This window comes from Aricia agestis, chromosome 19 (genome assembly GCF_905147365.1).
Source record: "Aricia agestis chromosome 19, ilAriAges1.1, whole genome shotgun sequence".
Taxonomy (NCBI): domain Eukaryota; kingdom Metazoa; phylum Arthropoda; class Insecta; order Lepidoptera; family Lycaenidae; genus Aricia; species Aricia agestis.
Window position 1 is genome coordinate 5,341,757 of NC_056424.1, and position 27,644 is coordinate 5,369,400.

A 27,644-nucleotide genomic window follows, 5' to 3' on the forward strand; every position below is an offset into this window, starting at 1 on the left:
TTAATTACGTTTATGAAACTTTCTATAAAAATTATTATTATTTCTTAGACTTCGCTTTAAGAATACCATAAAATTAGATATATTTTAGTGTACTTATATCCTTGTTCAATAGGAATAGAACTTGAAATAATATTTTAAAAATTATTCATAACGATATTTTCGGTGCAGCGCCATCTATGAAATTGCTGTAGAAACCCAAAAGGTACAAAAGAGCCAGCGAAATAACGACTAGTGGTTCACCATCGCACACCATCGTGTGGTTCAGTTCAGAGCCATCTTTTTCTCTGCTCTTTAACCAAAAACCCCCAGAAAGTACTATTTTCGAATTATCTTACTATTTAAATTTTAAATGGACAAGGTAGCAGAAAAGTTTAGGTTTATTAGGACAAATTTAATACCTAAATTATCCGCTAAGGGCGCTGTTTAAAAATTAGTTGTTAGCACAACCACACCACACCATTGCGACAAAATGTGGTCATATATTGTATCACACACGCGGTTGATATTGACTACAAAATGTGGTACGTGTGAATAGTCCTATTCATTTTCAATACAAAGTATACGCCCGACCACGTGGTGTGGTTGTGTTCGTGGTGTTGTTGTGGTACGTGCGGAACAGCCCTTAGTTTTGTATGTCACTCTGTTTTAAAGTAAAGAATAAGTAGTAAAATAAGTAAGGCTGCCTTCACACTAGCGTTTGTCCAGCGTAAGAGTTCGAGGAACATAATATGCGCAACGCGGAAGACGCCGCGACAACGCGGCGCGTGCGTCGCGTTTCCGTAACGTTTTCTCTGCAGAACTAATAAAACGCTGCGCTAGCGCGGCGCAGACGTTACACAATTTCTTCAGGAACAATTAGTACGCGGCGGCGCGCGTTCATCGAACGCCTACGCTGGACAAACGCTAGTACAGGCAGCAAAACTAGGTGAAGGCAGCCTTAATATTATAATATTCTTTTTGTTTCTTCTTAGAAGGTAGCAAATAAAACACCGATACATATTTTAAACCAACTTTATTTTTAGCTAAAATATAATAATTCATACATCAAAGAAGTTTCCTAATTACAGTAATACCACAATAATACAAATTATAATAATGCAAAAATAATTAGTAAATAGAAATAAGTAGCTACCCCACTTAATATTTAACGCCTGCATTTGTGCCAAGTAACTTCAGATCTTAAAATTAAAAACAAAAAGGACTATTGGACGGTTGTCGAGCGATATCGATACTCAACAAAATAAAAACAACGAGTCGTGCGTCCAGTTGCAACTTTAAATGACAACAGACAACTTTTACCGCACGTCTCGATTTATAATCTGTTCTTTGCGCCGTTTGACAGTTGCCACGTGTCACTTTGACGTCTAATGTCATTCGTATTTTTTTATCCATCCGTCAATTTAGCCAAAGGATAGTCGTATTCGTTTCGTTTTTCAACGTGTTGTTACTGTGCATTGCGCAGGCGCAAAGTTAAAAATTAGTGTCAGTGTCATGTGCTAAATTTTCATCAATTTCTGTCAGATTTTGGCGCATGACACTGACACTGAGACACTAATTTTTAACTTTGCGCATGCGTTAAATGCGTTAAAAACGCGTTGAAAAATGAAACGAATACGACTATTATCTCCTTGTTCTTTTTTAATCTGTCAATAATATTATAGTCAAAGGATCTAACTTTGTCTCTAACGTATTTAACACCATTTAGCACGGTACAAAAAACCGATTACAATAGCCAATAATATTAATCATTAGTTAAAGAATAAAAATTAGTGATTTTAGTCCACAATGAAAGTTTCAACCAAGTCAGTAAAGTGTAGGGGACAGGAGACACTGTTACACCATGATTATGTCACAATTGCTTCTGTTGAATACTACGCTAATATGGCAAACTAACTTGATATGCAAACTCCAGTTTACAGGATATTCCACAGGTCTTGTAGGATTTGTCAGTAGCTACATTTGTATTATTTTAATTAGGTATCTTTGATGGTAATTTCAGTAACGATTCATCTTTATCTTTGTTCGTAATATTTCGATATTTTTATTATTAAAAGTTTCGATATTTTTAGCGACTTACAGGCGTTATTGAAATTAGGAATAAGGGTAAGTTCACAAAGAAAAAATACACAATGCGACCACACCATCAAAATTAAAATGCCAAGCGGCATCATGCTGTTTGACGTTTCAATTAGGTATGGATTGTTTGCATTGCTGAGTCGCACCACGTTTCAGCATGAACTAGTCCTTATGCTTAATACACCCTTAACAATGGAATGTCAATAATACTGTAGTTGTAGGATAAAAACGAATTATGGAAGATTGTGGAGTGAAAAAGCCTGTGAAATATCCGTCAAGTGCCGGTACAAATGAACCTTAACTACCTCTAACACATAGCCACTTAGTACCTAAATTGTTAGTAAAAATCTTAACGCATTCAAAATATATATATAATTATATTAGAGCTGCTCCTATTTCGCACTGTATAAGTGTATATTATAGTACATCTATATTTAATAATTCTGTGCCTAATATACATTTTAAGCCGTTTTTTCTGAGAAGCTCGTAAGGGTGAAAATGGACATTTATCTCATATAAATTTTGTACGTTTAAAAAAATGCCTATTTTATTGTACTATTGTTTAAATGCAGAAACGAAATAGCGTCGGTACACGGTTTAAGGATAGTCACAAAGCGTCACTTGGGAGGTTCATTCAGAGTAGCGGAGCGACGAGCGTAGCGATCTCGCTCACAGCGATTTTTGCATTATTACATTGTATACATAAACACCTTACGAATAAGGCTGAAAATTACTTTCTCGTTTCGACCACTCCGCTACTCTCAACGAACCAATTTTATACAATACAAAGTAGCTTAACTCTAATTCCACTTAACCGACTCCATACGAAATCACGACTACTGTTTGATACATAGATACAGTTGTTCTTACAGTAAAGAAAGGTTTCCGAGCGATCTCTATCATATCGCCACGTAAGCAAGCGGGATCGTGTTTACGTATAAATTTGATATGATTTTGAGACTTAAACTAATAAAACGTGCACTTAGAAACAATATCCGTCGTAAATTAATATTATTAATTAGAAATATTTTTTTTTATTTTATATTTAAATACTGTTCCTAATTACACGACACTGTCGCGTCCGTAAATTGTGCGATAGAAGAAATCTGCGTATCGACGTCGGCGGAGCAGATAACCGAAAACGCTATCCGCTCCGCTAGTGTCAATAGCAGGCTAAAATCACGGCCCGTGATCCAAAATCAATTCCATTTAAAACAGTGTGTTCACTCGCAAAATCTATTCGAGTACCCGTGATTAAAACATGTGTCTGCAAAACGGTCCACACATCAGCTGCCAGTAGTAAAGTGATCAAAGAAACAGTCTTGGTTTCAGGTGCGGGTAGCCGGAGATGGTGCGAGCGAGGCGGCGACAGTGTGGAAGCGAGAGGGCGACAGTGGTAAGTACAGTGTGCGAGCGGCGCGGCCGGCTTACATCGTGGTGTTGTCCCACTCCAGTTGACTGATATTCCTGTATTTGTGCTGTTTGCCCGTCATCACTGAAATTTATACAAAAATGGTTTATTTATTTATTTACTAGATGACGCCCGCAACACCGTTACGGCAAAATTTATTTATAGCGCAGGAACCGTACATTTTTCTGGGATAAAAAGTATTCATTGTTCTTTTCCGGGACCCAAAGTATCTAAATACCAAATTTGAGCAAAATTGGTTTAGCGGTTTGGGCGTGAAGATGGTAACAGACAGACACACTTTCGCATTTATAATATTAGTATAAATTTTTTGTTTAGTTGAAAAAATTAAATTTACAGTACGTAGTTGTTTTTAATCGTCTAGTTTGTAGTTATATTACTTGTTTTGCGTATGACATATATAAAATCTATAAAAGGGCAACTGCAGATACACTCTAAAGTCTAAAGTATTATCTTTGTTTTGTTACATCCTGTATAATATGTGATTACAGACCTTCCTCGTCGTCGTCGTCTGAGGAGTTGTTGTCGGAGTCGGAATCGGAGCAGGAGTCGTCGGAGCTGCCCGCCGCGCGCCCGCTCGTGCCGCCGGTCTGTAGGCAGATGCACACGTTAGTAGTCATGTTTTTTATCGATGCCGGCTGGGAAAATATCCCTGACATCTATGTTCCATGTGCCTTGTTATCCCATATTGCCTAACCCTATTTTCCTGTACCTGTTCTCTGTCTTCTGTCCGTTATCCCATTTACCCTGTGCCCTGTCCCCTGGCCGCACTCCTCTGTCCTCTTTCCTCTTTCCCATGCTCTCCGTCCGTGTCCCGTGTCCGCTATCCCATGCCACCTGTCCCACGCATGTACCCCGTCATATTATGTCCCTGTCCCCTGTCCAATGTTCGGGGGAAACCGAAAAGGGGACAAGGGACAGGGAACAGGGAACGCAGGATGGGGTGAATGGGTCAGGGGCAGGTACCATGTCCAACCGTTATTCCTATAACTGTTGCTATTGCTTGTCCTATCAGAGAAGGTGTTCCCCTTTGCTTGGGGAGGGAAATTAGATTTCTCCTGCTCCTCCTACCTTTCTTCTGATTAATTTCGTTGCGGGTCCCAAGCCAAATTAAGCTTGTCCCTCGGGCATCCCTGAGATCATATCAAAGGGTTTTCGTGGTTGGTTACCACTGTTGATCCTGGCGACACAGAAGTTGCAGTGGTGGGAATGTGTGGTGGGCCATTTGCCCGTTTTATCAGAGAAGTTGATTCCTAGGCTGATGGCGGACCTAAGTCATTTGGTCGCGTTAAGTCAAACCCATCTGTTAGCTGTGATCGGTCGATCGATCGAACATTGAATTGACATAAGCCGACCAAATTACTTAGGTCCGCCATCTGCCTAGGAATCAATTTCCTTGATGGTACATATACTTTGATGTAAATATAATTATTTAAAATTATAATCATATTAATTACCTCGTCCATAGGATTAACTGTGATAGTGAGGGCAGAGTCGTCCCACGCCATCTCGTCGTGGACTCGTGCGGGCTGGGGGGCGGGGCGGGAGCGCGCGCGCGCCACGCCCAACGCCGCCAGGGCCGCCACCGCGCCCACACACACGGCGCCGATGAGCAGCGCCACGTTGTCTGTAAGTAAAAAAAAAAAATATCATAGATTTAAATTCTAAGAAAAGTAAAATTTGTACAAAATCCACTTTGCCCGATATTAGACAAGTTCCAAAGACCAATATACTTTAAATGAAGATAGTGAATGATGAATTTGGTGGACACCACTGTATTCTTATGTATTAATAGGTAATATTTTATCTTACAGATATGCTCAGTTCTGGAGCATATGCAGTTAGAAAAGTAAGGGCTGACGAGGACACGGCAAGACTTATTTTAGTTGTTTTCACATTAGAATAGTCTTGATACTCACTGGAATGCACGTCGTGCGCGTGCAGCTCCCTCAGGTCGTGCAGGTCGCGCAGGCGCGCGGCGGGCAGCTCAGCCGAGTGCGGCGCGTGCTGCGCGTGCGCCGCGAACGCGCGGGGGGCGTCTACTACGCGCGCGGTGTCAGCTGATTGCCACTGTGGATACACATTGGAATTTAAAAAGGTATGGTTTGAAAAACAAGCAGGTATATTAGATACAGTCGAAATAGGCAATTTTATATAACTAATTTATAAACAAAAAAAAAAATATACGTTCAAATTACGATAAAGTTATAATTGTTATAAAATCACATTATTTTTGGATCCAGTTGCTCCAGTGTGGGTAAATAATTCTAAACATTGTAACTTATGAAGGCATGAGGCAACCTATTTCAGGTGCAAGAGGGCTCTCACGACATTAGACACATGATTTATGATGTTATGGGGCTAGAAAAATAATTACCTTGTCGCGAGCGACGTCAAGTTTGTCAGCGAGCCCGCTTGGCCGCTGTGCGTGCACGTCAGCGGCCGCGCGCGGGTGTTCTACTGTCAGCTGTCAAAACGATTCAATACGTTACTATTATGTTACTAAATAATAAAATATTGTGGCTGCCGCATGACGCAAGTCCAGTTCCTTAACTGGACTAGATGAGTAGTAGAAACTCATGTTCTTGTCTCTTTTTCCGGGACAAAACATTTTAATATCGCGTTTCCAGATTACGCAAAAGGAATGTGTTACCTACCAATATCTTCAAGAGAAAGAGACAAATTTTGTTCAATGGCAAGCCAACTGACTTGCCTACGACCTTGCTATACTAAGTCCTAAACCAAAGTGTTATGTGTTACAGGGACAACTCACAGTCTGCACGTATTCGTTGCTGGTGAATCGTCCGTTGAGCTCGGAGCAGGTGAGCTTGAACACGCGGTTCAGGTAGTACGCCGGCTTCTTGTTGCTGTACTCGATCTCACGGAGAACCTGAATAATATGGTCAGTATTAAAAGAAAAGTACCTGGATGACCGAGCTTTGCTCGGTATAGCAAACACTCATTGACTTCGTGTTACTTAATAACGCCATCTGCTGGTCGTTAAAACAATTAGTTGCTAACAAAATAGTATTATTATTCGCCAATAGAAGTCAGGAAGAGTCATATTTTTCAGTTTATAGATTATCGATAAAACACGAATAAAAATACATTTTCTGAAAATGATTCCCAGCTAGATCGATTTATCGCCCCCGAAACCCCCTATATACTAAATTTCATGAAAATCATATATATACAATAATTGCTCGTTTAAAGATATAAGATATAGTAAAATTTTAAAGGATGAAAAAAGACTTGCAGGCAATAACTGCAGGCATACTAATATTAATTATAAATATTAAGTTTGTTAAATAAATTACTTCAAAATAATTAATTGAGTAAGCTTTTACAAATATATCGACAAGCATAGAATAAACATACAGTCAAGCACTCAAGAGATATTTGATGATTACTTAACTTTAATTTAATACTTCGATAACAGTTTCCAGGAAATGCTATTGTATTCTATTGTTGTCGCGATCACCGGTGCTCTTATGGGGCTTGAAGAATTAACAAAGATTTTGACCAAAGCTCTATACATTTTCCGTCAGACTCTTCATTCAATTAAAGTTAAGTTATATATATAAAATTAAATAAAAACGCCTCTGAGAGCGGCAGTTACACTACCAAAATCACATCCATATGGTTTCTTCGTAGACCGGTCATCACTACCAACATTGACAAAAACTAATTAACTCACCGCCTGGTAATTAGCCACGGAGTCAGCGCCGGTGAGACTAACGCCGTCTCTGGTGAGCGCCGCGCGGATACCCGAGCGGGGCAGTTCGCCCGCCCCCCGCAGCGCTAACGCCTCGTGGTCGGGGTTCAGAGCCGGGTAGACCGACACCACACACGAGTCCAGCTTCTGGCTGTCTTCTTCTGTGAGAATAATAGGTTAGTATACTTTTCTTGTATGAAACTGTTTAAGTGCTCCCGCACAAAACTACGAATTCGCATCGCATGCATCACATCGCAATGTCATTTTTATTATGAGTTTTGTCGTAGATACTTGCGATGCGAATTCTTAGTTGTGTGTGGGAGCCCTTAAAGAACCAATCAGAGGGCCTAGCAAACACGTTTTCTTTCTCTTCTTTATAGAATCGCACGATCAAAGTGTATGGAATTGACAAAAATGGAATGTCGACTTCATAATATTATCAAATGATTTAGTCAATTCCATTCATTAATGATTGCCATTCACTGAGGCCCCAGGTGCATTATCGTTTGTCAAACTCATTTATTTTATTGCAGCAAATAATTTGGTAGTTTCACGAAGTAATGTCAAACTTGATTAAATTGACGTACAAACTATATAAAAATCACTTTTCAACAGAATGATAGACGCCTGCGACGCTGACGTGTTATGTGGCGCTAACGTGGTCACGTGCTAGTCTGTAGCGCTCACGTAGTCACGTGTTACGGCGCTTATGTGGTCACGTGTACGTACCGGGTGTGCGGGTGGCGCCGGGCGGCAGCACGCGTACGCGCAGGTCGGGGAACACGCGCAGGCCGGCGCGGAAGTGGGCGTAGTCCTGCGCCGCGTCCGGCGTGCCGTTCAGCAGGATGGTGGGCGTCTGCGGCGCGAGCACCATCACGTACGACTCCGCCCCCCGAGCGTGCAGCACGCGACCGTTGTCGCAGCTGCGGGAATTTTTAAATAAAGTTTTATTTGTATCATGCGTTTGAATAATATAATTTACTCACGCTAAACACCCAAAAAACAAACTACGTGACCTTCGCACTTACTAATAAGACTCAGCCTGAAGTTGACCCTAACATCAGAGTACATCAGTGTAGTAACATAATAGGCGCCATAAATTGCAACTGCCCTGCACTAACTAAAGTAAACGCTGTGAAGTACTTAGGTATTATGCTGGACCAAAGACTCTCGTGGCATCCTCAAATAGATCTGGTTGCCTCCAGGTTACGTAAGCTTATTTGGCTCTTTAAACTTCTTCGTCACGTTACCACCAGAAAAATGATAGACCGAATCTATATTGCTCTGGCTCAATCGATAGCGATTTACGGCATTACAGTTTGGGGTGGCGCTGACAAAACAAGGATTATTGATGTTGAAAGAGCACAAAGGGCACTAATAAAAGTCGCTTATTTTAAAAAAAGAAGATTTTCCACACAGAACTTACACAATATTACCAACACTCTATCTATTAGAAGACTATTCATACTACATATCATCATAAAAAAACATATAACATTAGAATATGACCCAAAAATTTTTAAAAAAAGAAGGGACTACAAAGTAGCAAATGTTGCACAGTTACGTACAAAATTCGCCCAATGTCAGTTCCATTACCTCTCCTCGTATTTATACAATAAATGTAATAAAATACTAAAAATCTACTCTTTAAATAAACGCGACTGCAAAATCAAAGTTACAGCCTGGCTTAAGACCCTAAATTATGAAGAAACAGAATATTTTCTAGTATGAGTTTTAATTTCTAAAGCTGATTATTGTTATAATATTTTACTAAAAATTACACCATATTTAATATTTACACTATTTTACTATTTTACAGATTATTTTACACCATAATTATTTAATATTTACACTATTTTTGCTATTTACACGTTTAATATTTACACTATTTTACTATTCCACACCATAATTATTTTATATAAAATTTACACTACTTACTATTTACACGATATCTAATATTTACACTATTTTTACACTATATTTAATATACATATATACATATATATTACACACACACACACACACACACACACACACACACACACACACACACACTGCTGATAATAAAATATAATAATTTTTGTAACTATTTCATCAGTCTAATATAAGTAAGAGTGTGCTAAGGAAGAGTGGCCTTTCCTGACACAGGTGCGCTAGTACTTAATAGGGAAGGTCAACATTTGTTTAATATAACGTATGTACAATGTTTTGATGAAATAAATATTTATTTATAATATCTGAGATGCGATGCAAATTCGCAGTTATGTGTGGGAGCCCTAAAATATAACAAACACGTACGTGATAGTGGTAGCCAGGTGTACGTTGCGTCGTCCGGGTGTGGGGAATGAGCGTGCGTCGCCGTACGCCACGCGCCGCACCAGCGTCTCCACCTCGCCCGCACTGTCGCCCTCCACGGAGACTGATTTCAGATCTGGAATATAATAAATAACTTTGATTAAAAAAAACCCGTTACTAAATTAAGAACGAATAATAAAAAAATATTCAATTTTTCTATTCGTTGTAAAGCAGCGCTGAAAGAGATTCATGAATTTGCAAACATTTTGTAAAATCTATATGACATTATGAACAGACTGTATAGTAAGGTAATGAGTAAGGTAAATTAACTTACATAGATCGGGTGCTAGACTAAGCCCCTCCCTGCAGCGTGCGGCACAACGCAGCGCGGTGGCGGGCTGAACTCCGCCCACCAACACGCCTAGACCAGCCATCCAGCCGTGCATGTGGTGCTTCATGTCACCTTCCGTTCCTGCAAGAAGTAAATATGATTAAATACACTATTACATGTCTCAGAAATTAGCACTCATACATGTAATAGTGTATTTAATCACATTAAATGATGTCATTTAACCACATACACAATGACTCCTTGACATAAAAATATAGTCTACAATGTATTCTGTCCTAATAATGTCCTAATAAATGATATTATGTCCTAATACACGAAAATTTCATTAAAAATAGGCAAAATTCACTAAATTGGAAACCAAAATGTGTAGTTTTAATTTCCAACTTAGTGAATTACGGAGCAAAATATTTTTTAATACAAATCAACAATATTGATTACAACAAGAGATCACTTTTAGGTGCTCTGAAGATTTGACATATTGTATCACTTTGGCTTGCCATTTAAAGGCCTATATTCACTTTGATTAGTGCGGAAAGCAAAGGTCTTGCACTAATCAGTCGCTGTCCACGCTCACATTCTCCTAATCTTAGCAATTAGGATTAGGATCACCTGCACTTATCACTAATCAAAGTAAATACAGGCCTTTAGGCACTAGTTACTACTAATCACATGCTACGTACCCTGCCAGCAGGCGCCCACGACTAGCGTGGTGTTGATGCCGTGTGCGGGGTGGAGCGGCCAGTCGTCGATCACCTCCGGCGCGCGGCCCTCGGCGGCACGGAACGGCTCGCCGTCAACATACAGCTCGACGTTCGGGAAGCGCACGTTGATAGCGTAGTGATGCCACTCGTTGTCGCACACCTGAGAAGAAGAATAAGTTGTTACAATAATGTCAATTTGTCAAAGTTTATGTTTAGTGGATGTGGACTTGACAATTCATTCCTGAACATTAAAGTTTACAGTAAATAAAATAAAGTGCGACAAGCTTTTGAATGAACGTGGGCAGGGGCCGGGGGCGCTGCTGGTAAAGGAGAACTGTCAAAAAACGGTGTTTTTGTATGATGGCAGCGTTAGTTCCTTTTTCCGCCACGTTCATTTAGGGCCTTGACGAGCTGTATGTTCAATGTGACTGACCGATCAATCTAATTGATAATACTTTCAATAGATGTCGCTGACTCGATTTTTTTTTAATGTTTTGAACTTTATGTAAAATTCTTTGAAACCGGGCATCAACGAGCTCTCGCGGCATTATAGTTGGCGTGGCACACTGCACGGTTAACTTAGACATGGCCATAACAATAGGTCTACAGATGTTTTGTCCGTGCAATAATTTAGAATATTTCTGAACTAACCTCTGGCAGCTTCCACCTCCACTCGGCCGGTCGGAAGATGTTGAGGTCACCCTCGCCGAAGTCGCGGCGCAACAGCAGGATCAGCCGGCAGTTGCGCACGAACAGCGCGTAGTGGTGACGGTTCATCTCTGGATATACGAGAATATCATTATAGTAGATGCTAAAGTATTAAAAATGTAAAGTTAGTTAACGCTAAATTCGAATGTTACAATGACTAAATTTTTCGTTATCGCTTCGTTAATCGTTATAGAATCGCCGATCAAAATGTATGGAATTGACATAAGCGTTCGTTAATATGACATTGACGTTCGACTCGTCTTATGTTAATTCTATTCGACGATTCGATAAAGAAGCCATAAAGAAAAGATCTTGACTCACCCCCGTACGGTTACGTTAGTCCGAAGATATGATGGGAGTCATATAATATTTCGTACATAAAGTTTTTAAAATTTTAATTTATATTTACATAATAAAGCTGAAGAGTTTGTTTGTTTGAACCCCGCTAATCTCACGAACCACTGGACATAATGTAGTCGCCGTTTGGACATCAGTTATGTGTCTACTCACTGTGATCGTCGGCGAGACACAGCACGTGCTCCTTGCGGTGTTTGTCGTGGTCGGGGGGCGGGGCGTGCCGCAACCACGTGGACACGGCGAACGTGCTGCCGATGGAGTGAGCCAGCACCGTCTCCGGGACGACGGCAGACGTGGAGTCGCCATCGAACTCGAACATCTGCTCGCCATCTCGACCTGCAAGTGAATGTTAATAATTAATATGTCATTTTACGCCTCTAGTCCACCGACGCTGCGAACTGCGAAAACTCTGCGAAAACAATGCGAAACAGCAATAGAGCGAGATACAATATAACGCACTGTCATGTGTGGATGAGACAGTAAATCGGTTCGCCGCTGCGCGCTGTTTCGCAGTTCGCAGCGTCGGTGGACTAGAGGCGTTAAAGCCTGTATTACAAACTTTCAAAAAATGTTAAAAAACTTTTTTAAAGATAAAATTATCATGCAGATTAATGGCAAGATAAAAGCATTTTGAATGTGATGATGGTAGCGTACCTGAGTCAGGTTTCAAAGATTTGGCCCACTCGTTGCCGACGCCGGGGCTGGGCAGCAGGTCAATGGTCTTCTGGTCCAATCCTGAAAATGAAAAAAAAATAGGCCCATAGAATAAGAATATGATGAGATACACAGCTATTTTTGTGTTACATATTTCTCAATGGTTATCTCCAACTTATTAATGAAAACGCTTACTATATTCAAGCTTATCAATGTTGCTGCCTTTGTCTTATGCATTGTAAAAGTCACTCCATAGACAATGACAGATACATGAAATGGCGTACACTTGTTTCAAGGTCGAATCTCACCGCAAATGCTCCGTTGTGCGTGCAGCGAGTATGTGTCCCTATCGCAAGCGACACCGGCGCGGGACGCTTGCAGCGTCACGGCCGCCTGGATGCGCGTGACGCCGGGGCAGCGCTCGTCGCTTGAACACGCCTCCAGCCGTGCCGCCGGGAACAGCGCCAGAGGACCAGTGCCGGGCGCGTAGTCTACACGCTCAGCGATACCTGGGTAAGAGAGTTGGTGAGGAGATTGTGAAAAGATTCATGTTGATAAGATGTCACTGTTTATAGGGTCTCGTAAGGTATATCCTTAATAAAAAACAGCGGCAGAAGAAGTTATGTACTTTTTCTAGTACCTAACAAGTACCTAAAGTATACAAACATCAATGATTTTTAGATGTACCTATTAAAATACTACCTCTAAATAAGTCGAAATGCTTGACGACACTGGCAACTTTGGCTGGTTAGTTTAAATGTTGTAGCAACAGTGCCCAAAGTTGTGTTTCCGATCCAGATATATTTTCTGGTTCAACCAGCGGAGTAGCACGTGCGTACGTGCGTAAATGCTGCCAAGCATTTATAAAGCTATTTTGCTTCAAGTCCGTTTAAAGGTTAACTTAATGAAGCCATAAACTGGTACAAAAGCAGACTGTATCAGCTTCAGAAGTCTCCAAGAAGCTTCAAATGTTTACCTTTCCATCCAGCCCGGCACGGTTTGTTGACCTTGATGGTGACCATGACGGGCGCGGACTGCATCATGCCGCAGTCGTACGCCACCACCGACAGGATGTGGTTGTGCGACTTCTCGTACTCCAGCATCTCCGTGTTACGGATCACGCCTGGAATGTTAAAGAATAGTGATTTTAGTTATAAACCATACAAGCTCTCTGATTCACAATCCGTAATTAACTACTTCCCAACCATATTCCCAACGGTGTTCCAACAACGGTCTATTACTGCTACTTTAGAACCATTTCTGGCTGCTTTTTATCAGTTACTAGTTACTACCCAATCCTTCTATCCATCCATCCTCTCACGGGCTTACCTTCATTGCTAATAGTGAACGGCTGCGCCACGTCTCCGTCGTTCAGGATCTCGTACTTGCAGACGTCGCCGTACCGCGGGGTACAGTCGCGGTCGGTGGCCTCGACGCGGACGATCTCGTCGTAGATCTTGCCCTCGTCGACGGTGCGGATGTACGCGGCCTGCGAGAACACCGGTGCGAACTCGTTCACGTCCGTCACCGTTATGTGGACGGGGACCCTGAAATATGGCACTTAAAGTAGGGGATACACTCTCTTTAAAGTCTGAAATCGTATGAGCTAATTTCATTGAACCATAAATTTATTTTGAAGCTGGATTTTACACAAACAACAAACATATTTTTAGCAAAAATTTTTGCCTATTTGTTGTAAAAGGCGCCCGTGCTCTTGCCAAAATTCAAACGGTCATGTTTACTAGCTAACAGACAGCGTTTACCGTTCAGCGATCACCGCTTTGCTTACAAGCGCATCTGAGCGCCCTTTTTATCAAATAACACTGCCAATGTTACACGAATATTCTTAATTGTTCTACCGTCTACGCACTGATTCCACAATTTTTTCAGTTTGAAAAATGAATGCCTTTAACTGTGTTCTGAGTTCCAAGAAAAGCCGTTAGTCATTTTTCGACCTACTCTCATTTTATTTACTACCCTCATATTTGTACTTACGTGTTGGAGTAGGAGCCGTCGCAGCCCACGGCAGCGATGTCGAACTTGTAGTTGCGTCGCTTCTCGCAGTTGAGCGGGTAGCGCACGCGCAGCCGCGCCTCGTTCTCGTCGATCACCATGATCTGACGGACAAACAGACATATCGACGGGTGCAAAGTAAAAAGAGTCATCTACAAAACAGCAACTTTTCAGGAGAGCGCATAATAGGAAAAAATGCTCCCATTTTGTCAATTTCCGATCAAATTTATTGAAATTTTCATCATTGTTTCATTATTTATTAATGAATCCACATGTATATTTAATTTCTTCTAATTATGTTTAATTTACGAGATATTGTAGTTGTCTGCATCTACATTGCGCTTGAAAATATGACAACTGAGTTAACTACCACTTGGTCGTTTCTACGTGGGAATCAAAAATTATATTTATTAAAGTATTTTTACCGACTACTAGTACGATTATCAGTAACTACGTAAAGTGTAACACTTTATATTATTAAAATTATTATTAAAAGTAAGTTATATTATTAAAATATGTAGTTAAACGTTTTACATCTTAAACACACCAAGTTCAGAACATAATTGCGTAGATATCTTTTTTTACGTTGTCGATTCGGTGCAAGGTACACGATTTAGAAGGAAGTTAAAATATGAAATACTAGCTTTTGCTCGCGGCTTCGCTCGCGTGGAATTTGAAAATCGCGTAAATTGCAAATATTCCCGTAAGCTCCCTTAGAAACATGATGTTTTTCCAAGACCAAAAGTAGCCTATGTTATTTTTCATCCTTTCAATTAAGTTTATGCCAAAAAACAATACGATTTGTTTCTTCGTTAGAGCGTGAAGGAAGGACAAACAAACAAATAAATAAATAAACATATTTTCCCATTTATAATATTAGTATGGATATACTTAGGAATCATTCATTTACTTTCGTAAAAATCGTATTTTCTCACAACAAAAATGAAATTCTGTGTCAATACTTTAATTATTTTAAACTAATTTAAAAATTATTCAGTATCATTATCAGTACAGGAACTATGTTGTAAATGATTATAATTTAGGCAGAGGCTTATTAAGTCTTTGTACTTGGCACTTGTAAGCATGATGGGTTCATTATAACATCATAAGCATCGCCGGACGTTTTACACCATCGGAGGGGTACATACGATTTTTTAGAACACAAAATGAAATTTTATTTCAACGATTTCTCAATTGCTTCTCGTGATCACAGAGATCCCAAAACCGGTCAAAGATAAGTTAATAGAAAAACTTCGCGAGAACTTGCAAATGCCGGGATATGATGTTACGCAGGTTGCAATTTACCATTTCTGGACTGATGTAATTGTTTACCTAAATTTTGTCGTAATTTACGTCTCGTATCAATACACGTGTCTTTATTTCTCAATCGCCTTTTCTTTAGATCAATATTTAACTGACGTCTTTTTCTACCGTTTAACGAGGAAGGCGTAGAACATTCACTTGATGCCTCCACTGCCGAAGAAGCATCAATGGTGTTGTCTATAGAAGATTTAAAGTTTGAGAGGGACAATATACTCGATGGCCTGCTTGAGTTAATAAACTCAAGCAGGTCATAGATTATATGAGATCAAAGTATCTGTTTAATAAAAAAGAATATATAATATTTTGATCTAATACTGATAATGGACGCGGCGGACTTGAAGTGATGAACTGTATTCTGAGGGTGTTGGCGTATTTGTTAATTTGCTGAGATCGACAAATTTTCAAAATCATTTTATATTTCAGACTGAGAGTGAACTGGTGTGACTGGCCTAGAGTATTCAGATCATGGGGACTTATCTTACAAAGTTAACTTATATTCATTTGTCTTCATCGGTGACACATCAAGGTTTTCTATAAGATGTTCAATAATTTAATCGGGCAACACAGTATTTTGCTCGATAAATCTATCACTTATGTTCTGGAAACTTTCAACTTCTTTAAAAAGTCGTTTTGGACTTTCTGAACATGAAAAAACAGTAAAAAATAACAGTAACAAATTAGAAGTCAATTAATATAGCTAACAATAAGAATTAACATAAATAGGTACTCATAAACATAATAAACAATACTAATTTGCAAAAGTAAATTGAGACATCTAAATCACAATCGCAACGTAGAAAAAGCTATATGGCAGATAGCCGCTTATGCCGCATAACATGACCCCCGCGCGTCCCGCGTATAGACGACCAGCGGTAGTTATCCGCATCTACATCGTGCAATTTCACAAAACAAGAGTAGATGTCTTCTTTTACGTGACAAAAGTACCAAAAATAAGGTGATATTTGAATTTTTGTTTTTGGTATGTTGTAGAACATGATATTTTAAGCTAGTTTCTACAAAAAAACGAAAAACTCAAAATTGCAGATGACTTTTTTTACTTTGCACCCGTCGATATTATATTTTATTAGTCAAACAGATAAAGAACAGCGCAGATGGATCGACAGATAAATAAAAATATTATATGCAACAACGTGGCAACACTTCTAGACGCCAGGAACTTTAGGAATTGCCAGCGTCAGAGTGGAGGTGCAACCGATTACCGTGCAGTGGGCACGGGTGATTTAGCCCGGCCGCACATTGTCCGAAATTTCTGATCAGAAACAGTTGAACGTCCGCGCTGTCTCTTACATTTTGTACTGAGCCGAGTGAGCTCGAACTCGCCGGAAGGATATTTCGGATAGTGTGCGGGGTGGCGTTCCGGCGAAATTCAACTGTTTCTGATCAGAATTCGGACAATGTGCGGCCGGGCTTAATATTGGTTAAAATAAAAGAATATAAAGCTCAAATTCGTTTTCGACATCCGATGAGGTTGATTGATTGACAAACTTGCCGGAACAATCATCAGTCAGTGCCAAAGTTACTCCGGCGTTAACACGAGTCATATATAGGTTTTAGGCAGGTGCTTGGGATTCCATAAAATAAATGGCATTTATAGTTCCATTGCTTTAAAAGTTTGGGATCCTCTGAACTTCAAATTATTATATTATATCGAAATATTATACTTTTTAATTATGAGTCGTAACTCATAACATAACCAATACAAATGTTGTATTAGCTATTGGTTATTACATTGTTCAAAATAGAAAATCTAGCAATATTAACAACGCACGAGCTCAAAACTCGTCTCAGTTTTGAGTCTGTGTTTAATGCAACTCAGCAGTGTGAAGTGTCAGTCGTTCCATCCGGGTGTCAAGAGACACTATACAATAGTAATCCAGAGCTGGATTGGATCAGTGGATTGAAATAATGTAAGCCGGCGATTATGTGTAATCTTAAATGAATATAATATCTTATCTTATATCTTTAAACGAGCGAACGTTTTATATATATATATATATATACTATATTTATAATTGGAATCTCGGAATCGGCTCCAACGATTTTCATGAAATTTTGTATATAGGGGGTTTCGGGGGCGATAAATCGATCTAGCTAGGAATCATTTTTAGAAAATGTCATTTGATTCGTGTTTTATTGAATACCGAGCAAAGCTCGGTCAAATGGCTAGTAATATGGTGTATCATTATATTTCTAGTATTCTCGCGGATTCCCCACGAAGACTTTGCGACCCCTACATGGTCGAGACCTACAGGTTGAAAAACACTGTTCTACTGTATAATAATATACTATAGGTATCGAGTATCGACCCGTCTAGTCGTGTGTTCTATTTATGTTTGTGAAAGTTAGCCGATTTGTTGCGTTTGACCCTCGTGGGCAGACGGTGATAAGCATGTATTACCTATGTTGACCTTTTCAACTGGACTTTACTTTTGTGGGATCAAAAAGTATTTTCCATCCTTTCATACGCCCTCCCAGTATAAAATATAGTACTTTTGTGCCCTCGTCTCTCTATTAATATATTTCCATCCATATTTTATAATTAGTATGGAAGTATTCCATACTAATTATAAAATATGCGAAAGTGCGTTTGTTTGTATGTTACCTCTTCAAGCCCAAACCGCTAAACTGATTTTGCTGATATTTTATATAGAGATACTTTGAGCCCCGGGAAAGGACATAGGATACTTTTTATCCCGGAAAAATATACGGTTCCCGCGCCATAAATGAATTTTGGCACAACGGAGTTGCGGGCGCCATTAAGTACCTACTTATATTAATAAATGCGAGTGTTTTTTTTTTGTTTTCAAACGAGCATTCCATCAGGTGACCCGTTTGGCCACCTAATGTAAAGCAACTACCATCGCCCATGGACACTCGCAACATTAGACGAGCTGCAGATGCGTTACCGTCCTTTTTAGAGGGAATTCAGGGAGGGAAAACAGTTCGTTCCTGAGTTTTAGAAAGTTACGCGTGTTTGTTTGTATGTTACCTCTTCACGCTTAAACAGTTGAATCAATGTTGATGATATTATTATTAATTACGTATAACGATTAATAGAATTTCGTATAACGATACCCGTCGGGGATACTTTGGCTGTTGGAAAAGGTCATACGTTTTTACCGCGGCTAAGGTAAAGTTGAACTTGTGCACAAACCAATAAGTACTGATAACTTTTAGCACCCTCCAGACTCCAGATTGGCCTTCTACAGATTGAGTAGTTTGAATTCCCCCCTTGTGGGCGTTGAAGGTCTAAAGGGGTCCCAGAAAAAAAAATGGGGGCGTTGTGTAGACAGTAGAGGCTTGGGGGTGATTTATTTCATCTAGATGCATTTTAAATTGAAACAATGGGGGCGCTAAAATATAATTAATTTGTTTCCAAAGTGGACAGTAGACAAAATAAGTTTGGAAAAGCCTGCCTTAAAAGATCAAAGCCTGTCCAAAAATGCAAAGTGCTAAGAAATCAATAGATATTAGGAGTATTTGGAGTCGTGCCGGTACGCCGAGTCGGTATTTATTAACTCCCAGACATCGGATTAGCTCTGACAGACGACACTTTTATCATCTGGATCTGTGTTCCAGACTGGTCATCATCACTATCATCACTAATATTTTCACTTCGACCTACCAACTCGGCGTTAGCGCGTAATTTTATGTTACACAAAGGCTTTTTTCGCTAATTCGCTGTAAATATTTTATAATCTAAAATGCACTTACGTGTGTTAATTTATAAAACGTAGGCGTATTATATCTATAACTAATATTATAAATGTGAAAGTGTGTCTGTCTGTTACCTCTTCACGCCCAAACTGCTGCACCAATTTTGCTGAAATTTGGTATAAGGAATGAGGATGCTTTGAGCCCTCGGCCCCGGGAAAGGGCATAGTACACTTTTATATCGGAAAATTCGTTGCGCCAAATTCGTGTGTGTGTGAAGAGGTAACAGACAGACAGACTTTAGCATTTTTATAATATTTATAGTATGGATTTAAACCTAAAATCTACCAAAGGCTCAAAAACATCAAACGCTGATATCTAAATCTTAAAATCTTATTTGAGACGACAGTGCGATAGAACTTTATGCCCAAAGCGAGACAAGCTGGGTTGCGACTTGCGAGCAATTTTAAAATCCATTTCCAGCGAAATCGGCCTTCAAAACGAGACAATCAATATGGATTAGCTATTTAGGGTTCCGCAGACATTTTATGTCCATAAACCACAGTCGGACGCCAAGATAAATTATAAGAAACAATATTTTTCGCTCGATATCTATAATGGCAACAGGACGTAGACACTTTAAATGTTCGCAAAATATTCAATTGTTTCAATAATAATAAATAATAAAATTTTAAAAAATTGAGGGGGCTCCCAATTCATACCCAAAACACAATTTTTGCATATTTCTGCTCTACGTAGTACGTACGGAACCCTCCGTGCGCGAGACCATCTTGCACTTGGCCGATTCTTATTTTAATTAATCTATGAGAAAATTCATGGCGTTGGAGCATTTCTCGAGAAGTCAAAAGTAACTCTTTTGGCGCTGCTTCTTTCACAGTAAAGCCTACATTTACCTACATAAAGACGCATTTTCATTAGTCGTTAACTCGTACGGTATACAGCATACGGGGAGTCTATATAACCACTAATGGCGCATTTTGATTGATCGTGGCATGCGTTTCAGAAATCTCCCGTACCCCGCATGCGGGCCCTATCGACCAGTGAAAATGCGCAATAAGGGAGACATAATATTACACATCTTAAAATATTGTGAACTTAACATTACTCACAACAAAGTGATAAGTACTTTGCTTTTATACACCCTGCAGGATATAAAAATGTTACACCATCACAAAGTATTTCCATTCAGTGTCACCAATACCGAATCCACTAGGAATCGCTCTACGATAATTTTATTGTAAAATATCTGCTATGAACCTTACGGCGTTCATAATAAGACTGCATCGCCTTTACGTCATTTTATGGTGAATATGAACCCTACTGCGTTCGGAATAAGGACGACACGGGCTTCATCCTGTTGATTTTTATTCAATTTATTTTCGCTGCAGCTTCTCGCTTCGGATGCGAGTATACTTCCGTTTTGTGTCTGGAATTTCAATCATTTCCAAGAATTCCATATGCAATCATATTGGCAAGAGACATTTTTAAAGCAGAAATCGTGTTACGAGTATAGCGTCACTCTGATTGCACTTGTAACAATTTCTACTGGGCTTGGGCTCTAAACGATTCATCAACATTTTACTGAAGCGGCAGTGCCAGAACGTTATTCTCTCAAAAAACATTACTCTTCTGCCTGCCTAGCATACGCCAACGAGATATCTCACTCTACATGTTTTCTCGATGTTTGATGGTTTGTCATCTCTATTGACCCTAGCATGACAAACATTTTTTCTCGCGTAGATCTATCATCGAAATAACACATTTTCATAGAGTTTTGTGGAGATAATGTCGAGATTTTGACATTATGAGACGAGTAGTTTTTAATTATCTCGAGAGTGAGATATCTCGTTGACGTATGCTAGGCAGACTGGTAATGTTTTTTTAAAGAATAACGAAATTAAGTGCTAATGCTTACTTTAGGGTGTGTACGTGTTTCATGTTACTGTTGTGCATGTCCAGTTCACTGTGAGAGTAACAGCGAAAGACCAAATTTTTCTTCTTTTGTATGGGCAAGCGCCCCAACGTAAAAAAATAGTCTTTCAGCGCTGCTTCTTTCACAGTGAACTCTCTACGAGGAACACATACAATTATCACTCAGTTTTGTTACACCTTGTATTAATAATAATTGTTTATTACACCTTCACCTGCAGCCTGAACGGCTTTATCAATTTTTTGCTTGAGAGGACGGTTCCAAATGGACGGTCGTACCATAGTCGTACGTATATTTTTATGTAGGTTTTTGGAGTGTAAAGGTACATGTTGGAAGCTGGCTACATGAAGCGGCAGCAGACGACGTGTCGTCGCGACACTACTGGTTTCTATGTATTTCTATGAAAAGTGTCGTTAGCTTCGTGTCGCTAGCTGCGGAGGGTATTTCATAGAAATACATGGAAACTAGTAGTGTCGCGACGACACGTCGTCTGCAGTTGTCGCTTGTCGCTCGGTTCCAACTTGTACCTTTACCGTCATAGCCGACTATTTATAACTCCATGTAGTGGAAAATAAACTACGAAATTCGTATATATAGATCCTTATCCTAATCTGTCATATTACAGAGCTGTAGAGAGAACGTCCACAATCCTAGACATAAGCCTGTCTAGAAAACCATCTGTCATACCTAGAACATAATCTGTAGATCCAGGTCAAGATATAGAGACCTAATACCTAGTTTATACAGTGAAAACCTTAAATATAGAACGCCATATTGATAGCACGGTTTGGTATGTAAAAGCCGGTTTGTTTTCAATATAAAATGGTTCGTAGTGCCAAAACTTGCAGGTATATTGCGCGGTAATCATACATTTTGCCGTGTTAAAAATGATCGTTTATCCTTTCGCCCAACTCCAAGTATCCCCATACAAAATTTTATCAAAAACGGTTTTGGAATTTAGGTGTGACGACTGAAGGTAAAGGATAATTATAATACACAGTATACACACTAGTTTTTCATTTCGGGTGGGTGGCCCCAACTCACTATAACTAAAACTGTAACTTTAACTATAACTTTGACTATAACTACAATGCAAAATGTTTAATCTTTGGTTAAAGTCAATGCCGAACTTTGGCCGCGTATTTTCGGCCTAGTGTGTTTAGCCACGTATTGTCCAAAATTTGCATTATTTATGAAAGAAAAACAGGTCATTTTTACAAATTACCTACTTCTTCAAACCAATTTAGTAAGTGGTATAATGTTTCACTTTGCTCCAACTCATTGTTCTGTTATTTATGTAGACATGTTTCTATCTTACAGAAATTACTGTTTCTATTAAGTTAATTAAATTCTTTTATCTAGAGTGATTTATATGTCGTCTATAAATACCTGGCCGTTCCTTTTATGGCACACAAATCATTAGTTTAAAGGTTCGCGCTCACTTTGTCGGCGCGTGCCGGGGCGTTCCGAGGCGGGTCGGAGCGCAGCGCAGCGCAAAATGCACTACATAGCACACTATTGCCGGGTCGGATCGCATCGCATTGACGGATTTTAACGCTCACTATGCCGGGGCGTGCCGGGGCGGGTTGGAGCGCAATGCATTGACGGATTTTGAGCCGAGGCTTGCCGGGCCGCATCGCATAACATCCGCGCGCCGCTTGCTTATAGCACACTGTTGCCGGTTAGCAGCGGGTCGGGCCGTGTCGCATTGACGGAAATCCGTCGAGCAAAAATCCGCGCCAATGCGCCCCGGCACAGTGTGCGATACGCGCATCCGCTTCCATATAAATTGAATGGAGGCGAATTTTTGCGATGCGCCCCGGCACGCTGAGCCCCGGCACGGCCCGTCTCAGTGTGCTCACTCCTTAATAGAAACACACAAATAACATTTCAAGCAAATAGCCACATCACCATAAGTCGTAACGTTTTATCAAATTCTATTACAGCCAAGGTTCTAATGTTCAAAGTTCTCTGTACAACATTACGTTGAAGCTTGACAATAAATTAAGCACTAGATGTTGTACGCCAGTTAATCGCGCGGGAACCGTACGTTTTTCCGGGATGAAAAGTATCCTTTTTTATGAAATAAATGGGCAAACGAGCAAACGGGTCACCTGATGGAAAGCAACTTCCGTCGCCCATGGATGCTGATCAGAAGTGCCGCAGGTGCGTTGCCGGCCTTTTAAGAGAGAATAGGGTAATAGGGGAGGGTAGGGATGGGAAGGGAAGGGAATAGGGGAGGGTAAGGAAGGGAATTATAGGGTAGTGGATTGGGCCTTCGGTAAACTCACTCACTCGGCGAAATACAACGCAAGCGCTGTTTCATGCCGGTTTTCTGTGAGAACGTGGTATTTCTCCGGTCGAGCCGGCCCATTCGTGCCGAAGCATGCCTCTCCCACGTATAAATCCTATGTCCTTTCCCGGGACTCAAAGACCAAAGTATCTCTATACCGAATTTCAGCAAAATCGGTTCAGCGGTTTGGTCGTGAAGAGGTAACAGTCTAACAGACAGACACACTTTCGCATTTATAATATTAGTATGTACGTTCCTACAGTGTGTAATGGCGGCTCTCGACATAGGCGAACGCGTTGGCCAACGCGTCTGCAGACGCGTTGGCCCAATGTGTAGAACGGGCGTTCGCGCGTTGGCCGTAGGTATTTAGACGTTGGCCAACGCGCGAACGCCCGTTCTACACATTGGGCCAACGCGTCTGCAGACGCGTTGGCCAACGCGTTCGCCTATGTCGAGAGCCGCCATAACAAAAATAAGTGATAATACTTAAAGGTGTGTACGTGTTCCTTGTAGAGAGTTCACTGTAAAAGTAGCAGCTATGAAAGACGAAAAATTTTTTTCACTTTTGTATGGGCAAGGGCCCGAGCGTCACGAGTTTCCCCATACAAAAGTGAAAAAAAAGTTTGGTCTTTCAGCGCTGCTACTTTCACAGTGAACTCTCTACAAGGAACACGTACACACCCCAAAGTATTATCACTTATTTTTGTTACACCCTGTATAAGCAAAGGTAAAACCTAGATACATAATACAATATTCCAAAGGAAGATTGTAATTTTTGGGGATAAGCTCATGTATTTATCGCCCTTAACAATTAACATAGATCATGCATTTGATCAAAATCGTTCAGTAGTTTTTGCATGTATGAAGTACACAAACACAAAATTTAGCTTTTATAATATTAGTTGGATGTTAATTGTGATGTGTGATCTTAATAATATTATGTAAATTCTGAGTAGCCTGAAAAACTGATCGTGGACCGGGCAATTTGGTTTTATCTGTTGTTGTGGGTTAACTAAATTAACTGTGATGAATCATGAAATGTAGGATGAAACCTAAACTAATAAAATAACAATGACTGCCGCACAAAGACACTCATTAACTGTAATTAAATGAAGAGTTCGACAGATTATAGGGCTTATGTCCTAATCTTCATTTAATAATATCTATAATAATATCTATGGACGCTTCACACCACGTCAGTCTGGCCCCGTGGTAAGTACCTGAAGGACTTGTGTTACGGGTACCAGACAACGGAAATATATTTAATACTTTTATACTATACATATATTTAAGATTTTTATTATATGATACACATATATAATACACATCCATGACCCAGGAACTTTGAAAACTTTTTGTTCCGTCGGCGGGATTCGAACCCGCGACCCCCGGCTTGAGCTACCAACAGCCCACCAACTGAGCCACAGAGGTCGTCAAATTTAATTACAGTTAAGTAATAATTTATTAATATCGTCTGAATGCAGCAGCTAGACTATTACTTTTTACATTTTTTCAAACTAATCTAATAATACCCAGCCGTTCAGGGTTAGCTAATAGCTATATCAGTTTCCCAGGCTGACCCGGTAAGTTTTTCCACTGCGTCGTGGGGTTAACCGGCTTAGTCTAACCCTACAGCGCTAAATGGTCCGTGAGCAACAATAACAGCCGGCTATTATGTCTGGCTCAAACGGCTAATGGGTTGGAGTCATCATCAGCGGGATAACCATCACACTAATTTTATATCTTTAAACAAGCAATTCTTGTATATACATAATTATATATTTATAATTGAAATCTCGGAATCGGCTCCAACGATTTTTATGAAATTTAGTATATAGGGGGTTTCGGGGGCGACAAATCGATCTAGCTAGGAATAATTTTTAGAAAATGTCATTTTATTCGCGTTTTATCGAATACCGAGCAAAGCTCGGTCAAATAGCTAGTAACATTTAAGTGTAAAAGAAAATGTGGAGTTTGTATGGTTGCTATATATTTAGGCGAAAAGTGCTGAAAAAATTTTGATGAAGTCCTTAACACTTAGGATACTTTACATGCCGATAGTGCCGATCACGTGCCGATTGTAGTGTTTTGGTGGCAGTTTGACTTTTTTATATTTTGCGCTAGTCTTGTTTGTACAGTTTGTAAAAAAGTTTGACAGATAATGTATGGGGCTTATGTCAAAATCTTCATTTAGTTACAATTTAGTATAGGCACAATAGACATAAGGACCAGTAGTTCGACTGCAAAGAGACGGACAGGTTTCAATATCTGTCAAATTCGTCGGGTTTCACTAGGATTATAAGCGGAATGTGCCTCGCGCTGGCTCATATAATTTATTTTTAAATATTTAAAATAAAGATTTCAAAATTGGATTCTGACAATTTTAATCGCATCTGCCAAAACACAAACAACAATACGACCAAAGAGGAACACGTCCAGCGAATATGTCATAGTTTTAAATTCGTAGGTAACAAGTTAACAACCCTAGCGACGAGTTTAGTCATAATACGTCAAATTTAAAAATTTCAACATCAGTTCTAACGGCCGTTCCCAATATTTGATCTATCTCTGGTTTTGCCCTACTAGAGATAAGAATAGCTCACATTAGACATTAGAGACATATATTTTATGTCTTGTCATTTTCTATACAAAGCCGCGATTGACAACATCTAACACTTCATTGTCAATCGCAATTTATATAGAAAATGACAAGTTTTTGACAGGGAGTCAATGACCGCTACCGCCATGTTTCGCCGAGTACAGTATAGCAAGGCCAACTATCAAATCTTTGGTTGGGCCTTATAAGGAGCCAGTGAACCACCGGCCTTCCTAGGAACATTACCAATATTTTAACTTAAATCGAGGCATAAGTATATTTTCTTTAATTAGTACCATACATATATCCCTATATTATGACAATGCCCTGTAATAAAATTTGAGATAGATATAGGTTATATACACAACTAAAGTCTACAAACATTGAGATCTCACTGCCACAATAATTGCGGCGCGATCGACTCGCCGCCGCGTTTGTGGCCTTAAGTTTGATGGATCTAAGTAGTCAAGTAGAAAGAATATGTCTTAACATAACGATAACTACGACTTTTTAACAGTTGGCCTTCAAAGGAACGTGGCCTTCTATAGTGCATGGTCGTTACGTACGTAGTTTACTAGAATTAATAAGTTTAGAAGTTGCGCCGAATTTACGCCGAATGCAGATCGGCGGCGGCGGCGTCAAAAAAATGTCGGCGGCGGCGGGTCGGCGCGGCGCCCACGTCTAGTTTCGACTATTCAGCTCTTTGATGTATAGGATCAAGATGTCTCATGTAGATCCATCAACGTCGCATCAGATTTCCATTTTCGTCAGCTTATCGCCTACACTTACGACAATATTTCGATAGATTTATGAGTTTATAGAATACGCCTACGTTTTATATAAATTAACATCAACTTAAGTGCGTTTTGGGCTATAAAATATATTTTATACTAGCTGTCCCGGTGAACTTCGTGTCACTTTAAAACCTTCTCATCGTCAACCTGGACATCTACGAATATTTTAAGACAAAAATTAGCCCAATCTGTTCAGCCGTTTTCGAGTTTTAGCGTTACTAACACAATTGAAAATCCATTTTTATATAAAAAGTGTTGTTTTTAGACTTTTTCAGGAAATTTAATTTTTTTTTTTTAGAATTTTTCTCTCCGTAAGAACCATCCTCGTACTTCAAGGAATATTAAAAAAAAAAAGAATTAGCGAAATCGTTCCAACCGTTCTAGAGTTTTACGCTTAGCAACACATTCAGCGACTCATTTTTATATTATAGACTAATATTATAAAGCGGAAGAGTTTGTTAGTTTGTTTGTTTGTTTGTTTGTTTGAACGCGCTAATCTCACGAACTACTGGTCCGATTTGAAAAATTCTTTCAGTGTTAGATAGTCCATTTATTAAGAAAGGCTATAGGCTATATTTTATCACGCTAAAACTAATAGGAGCGAAGAAATAGAGGAAAATGTGGAAAAAACGGGGATAATTATTTGAAAGGGTTTATTTGAACGTGCTAATCTCAGGAACTACTGGTCCGATTTAAACAATTCTTTCAGTGT

The 27,644-nt window shown here is 39.7% G+C and overlaps 1 protein-coding gene across 2 annotated transcripts in view; it reads right to left on the reverse strand.

Moving 5' to 3' along the window:
* Positions 1–995: 995 nt before the first annotated feature.
* LOC121736795 (calsyntenin-1) overlaps positions 996–27,644 on the reverse strand; it is a 311,606-nt gene continuing 284,957 nt past the window's right edge. Inside the window, exons 3-20 of one of the 2 annotated variants that reach the window (XM_042128184.1) lie at positions 14,283–14,404; positions 13,617–13,834; positions 13,264–13,410; positions 12,596–12,796; positions 12,288–12,368; positions 11,787–11,969; positions 11,220–11,347; positions 10,548–10,728; positions 9,850–9,987; positions 9,519–9,651; positions 7,950–8,143; positions 7,203–7,378; positions 6,279–6,395; positions 5,883–5,972; positions 5,425–5,575; positions 4,963–5,132; positions 3,999–4,095; positions 996–3,571 (exon numbers count right to left, since the gene is read on the reverse strand). In XM_042128184.1, coding sequence (XP_041984118.1) covers positions 3,504–3,571; positions 3,999–4,095; positions 4,963–5,132; positions 5,425–5,575; positions 5,883–5,972; positions 6,279–6,395; positions 7,203–7,378; positions 7,950–8,143; positions 9,519–9,651; positions 9,850–9,987; positions 10,548–10,728; positions 11,220–11,347; positions 11,787–11,969; positions 12,288–12,368; positions 12,596–12,796; positions 13,264–13,410; positions 13,617–13,834; positions 14,283–14,404 — 2,595 coding nt within the window. In that variant the 3' untranslated portion in view covers positions 996–3,503. Of the gene's footprint in view, positions 3,572–3,998; positions 4,096–4,962; positions 5,133–5,424; positions 5,576–5,882; positions 5,973–6,278; positions 6,396–7,202; positions 7,382–7,949; positions 8,144–9,518; positions 9,652–9,849; positions 9,988–10,547; positions 10,729–11,219; positions 11,348–11,786; positions 11,970–12,287; positions 12,369–12,595; positions 12,797–13,263; positions 13,411–13,616; positions 13,835–14,282; positions 14,405–27,644 lie in introns of both variants that reach the window. The other variant, XM_042128183.1, reaches the window with a different exon arrangement.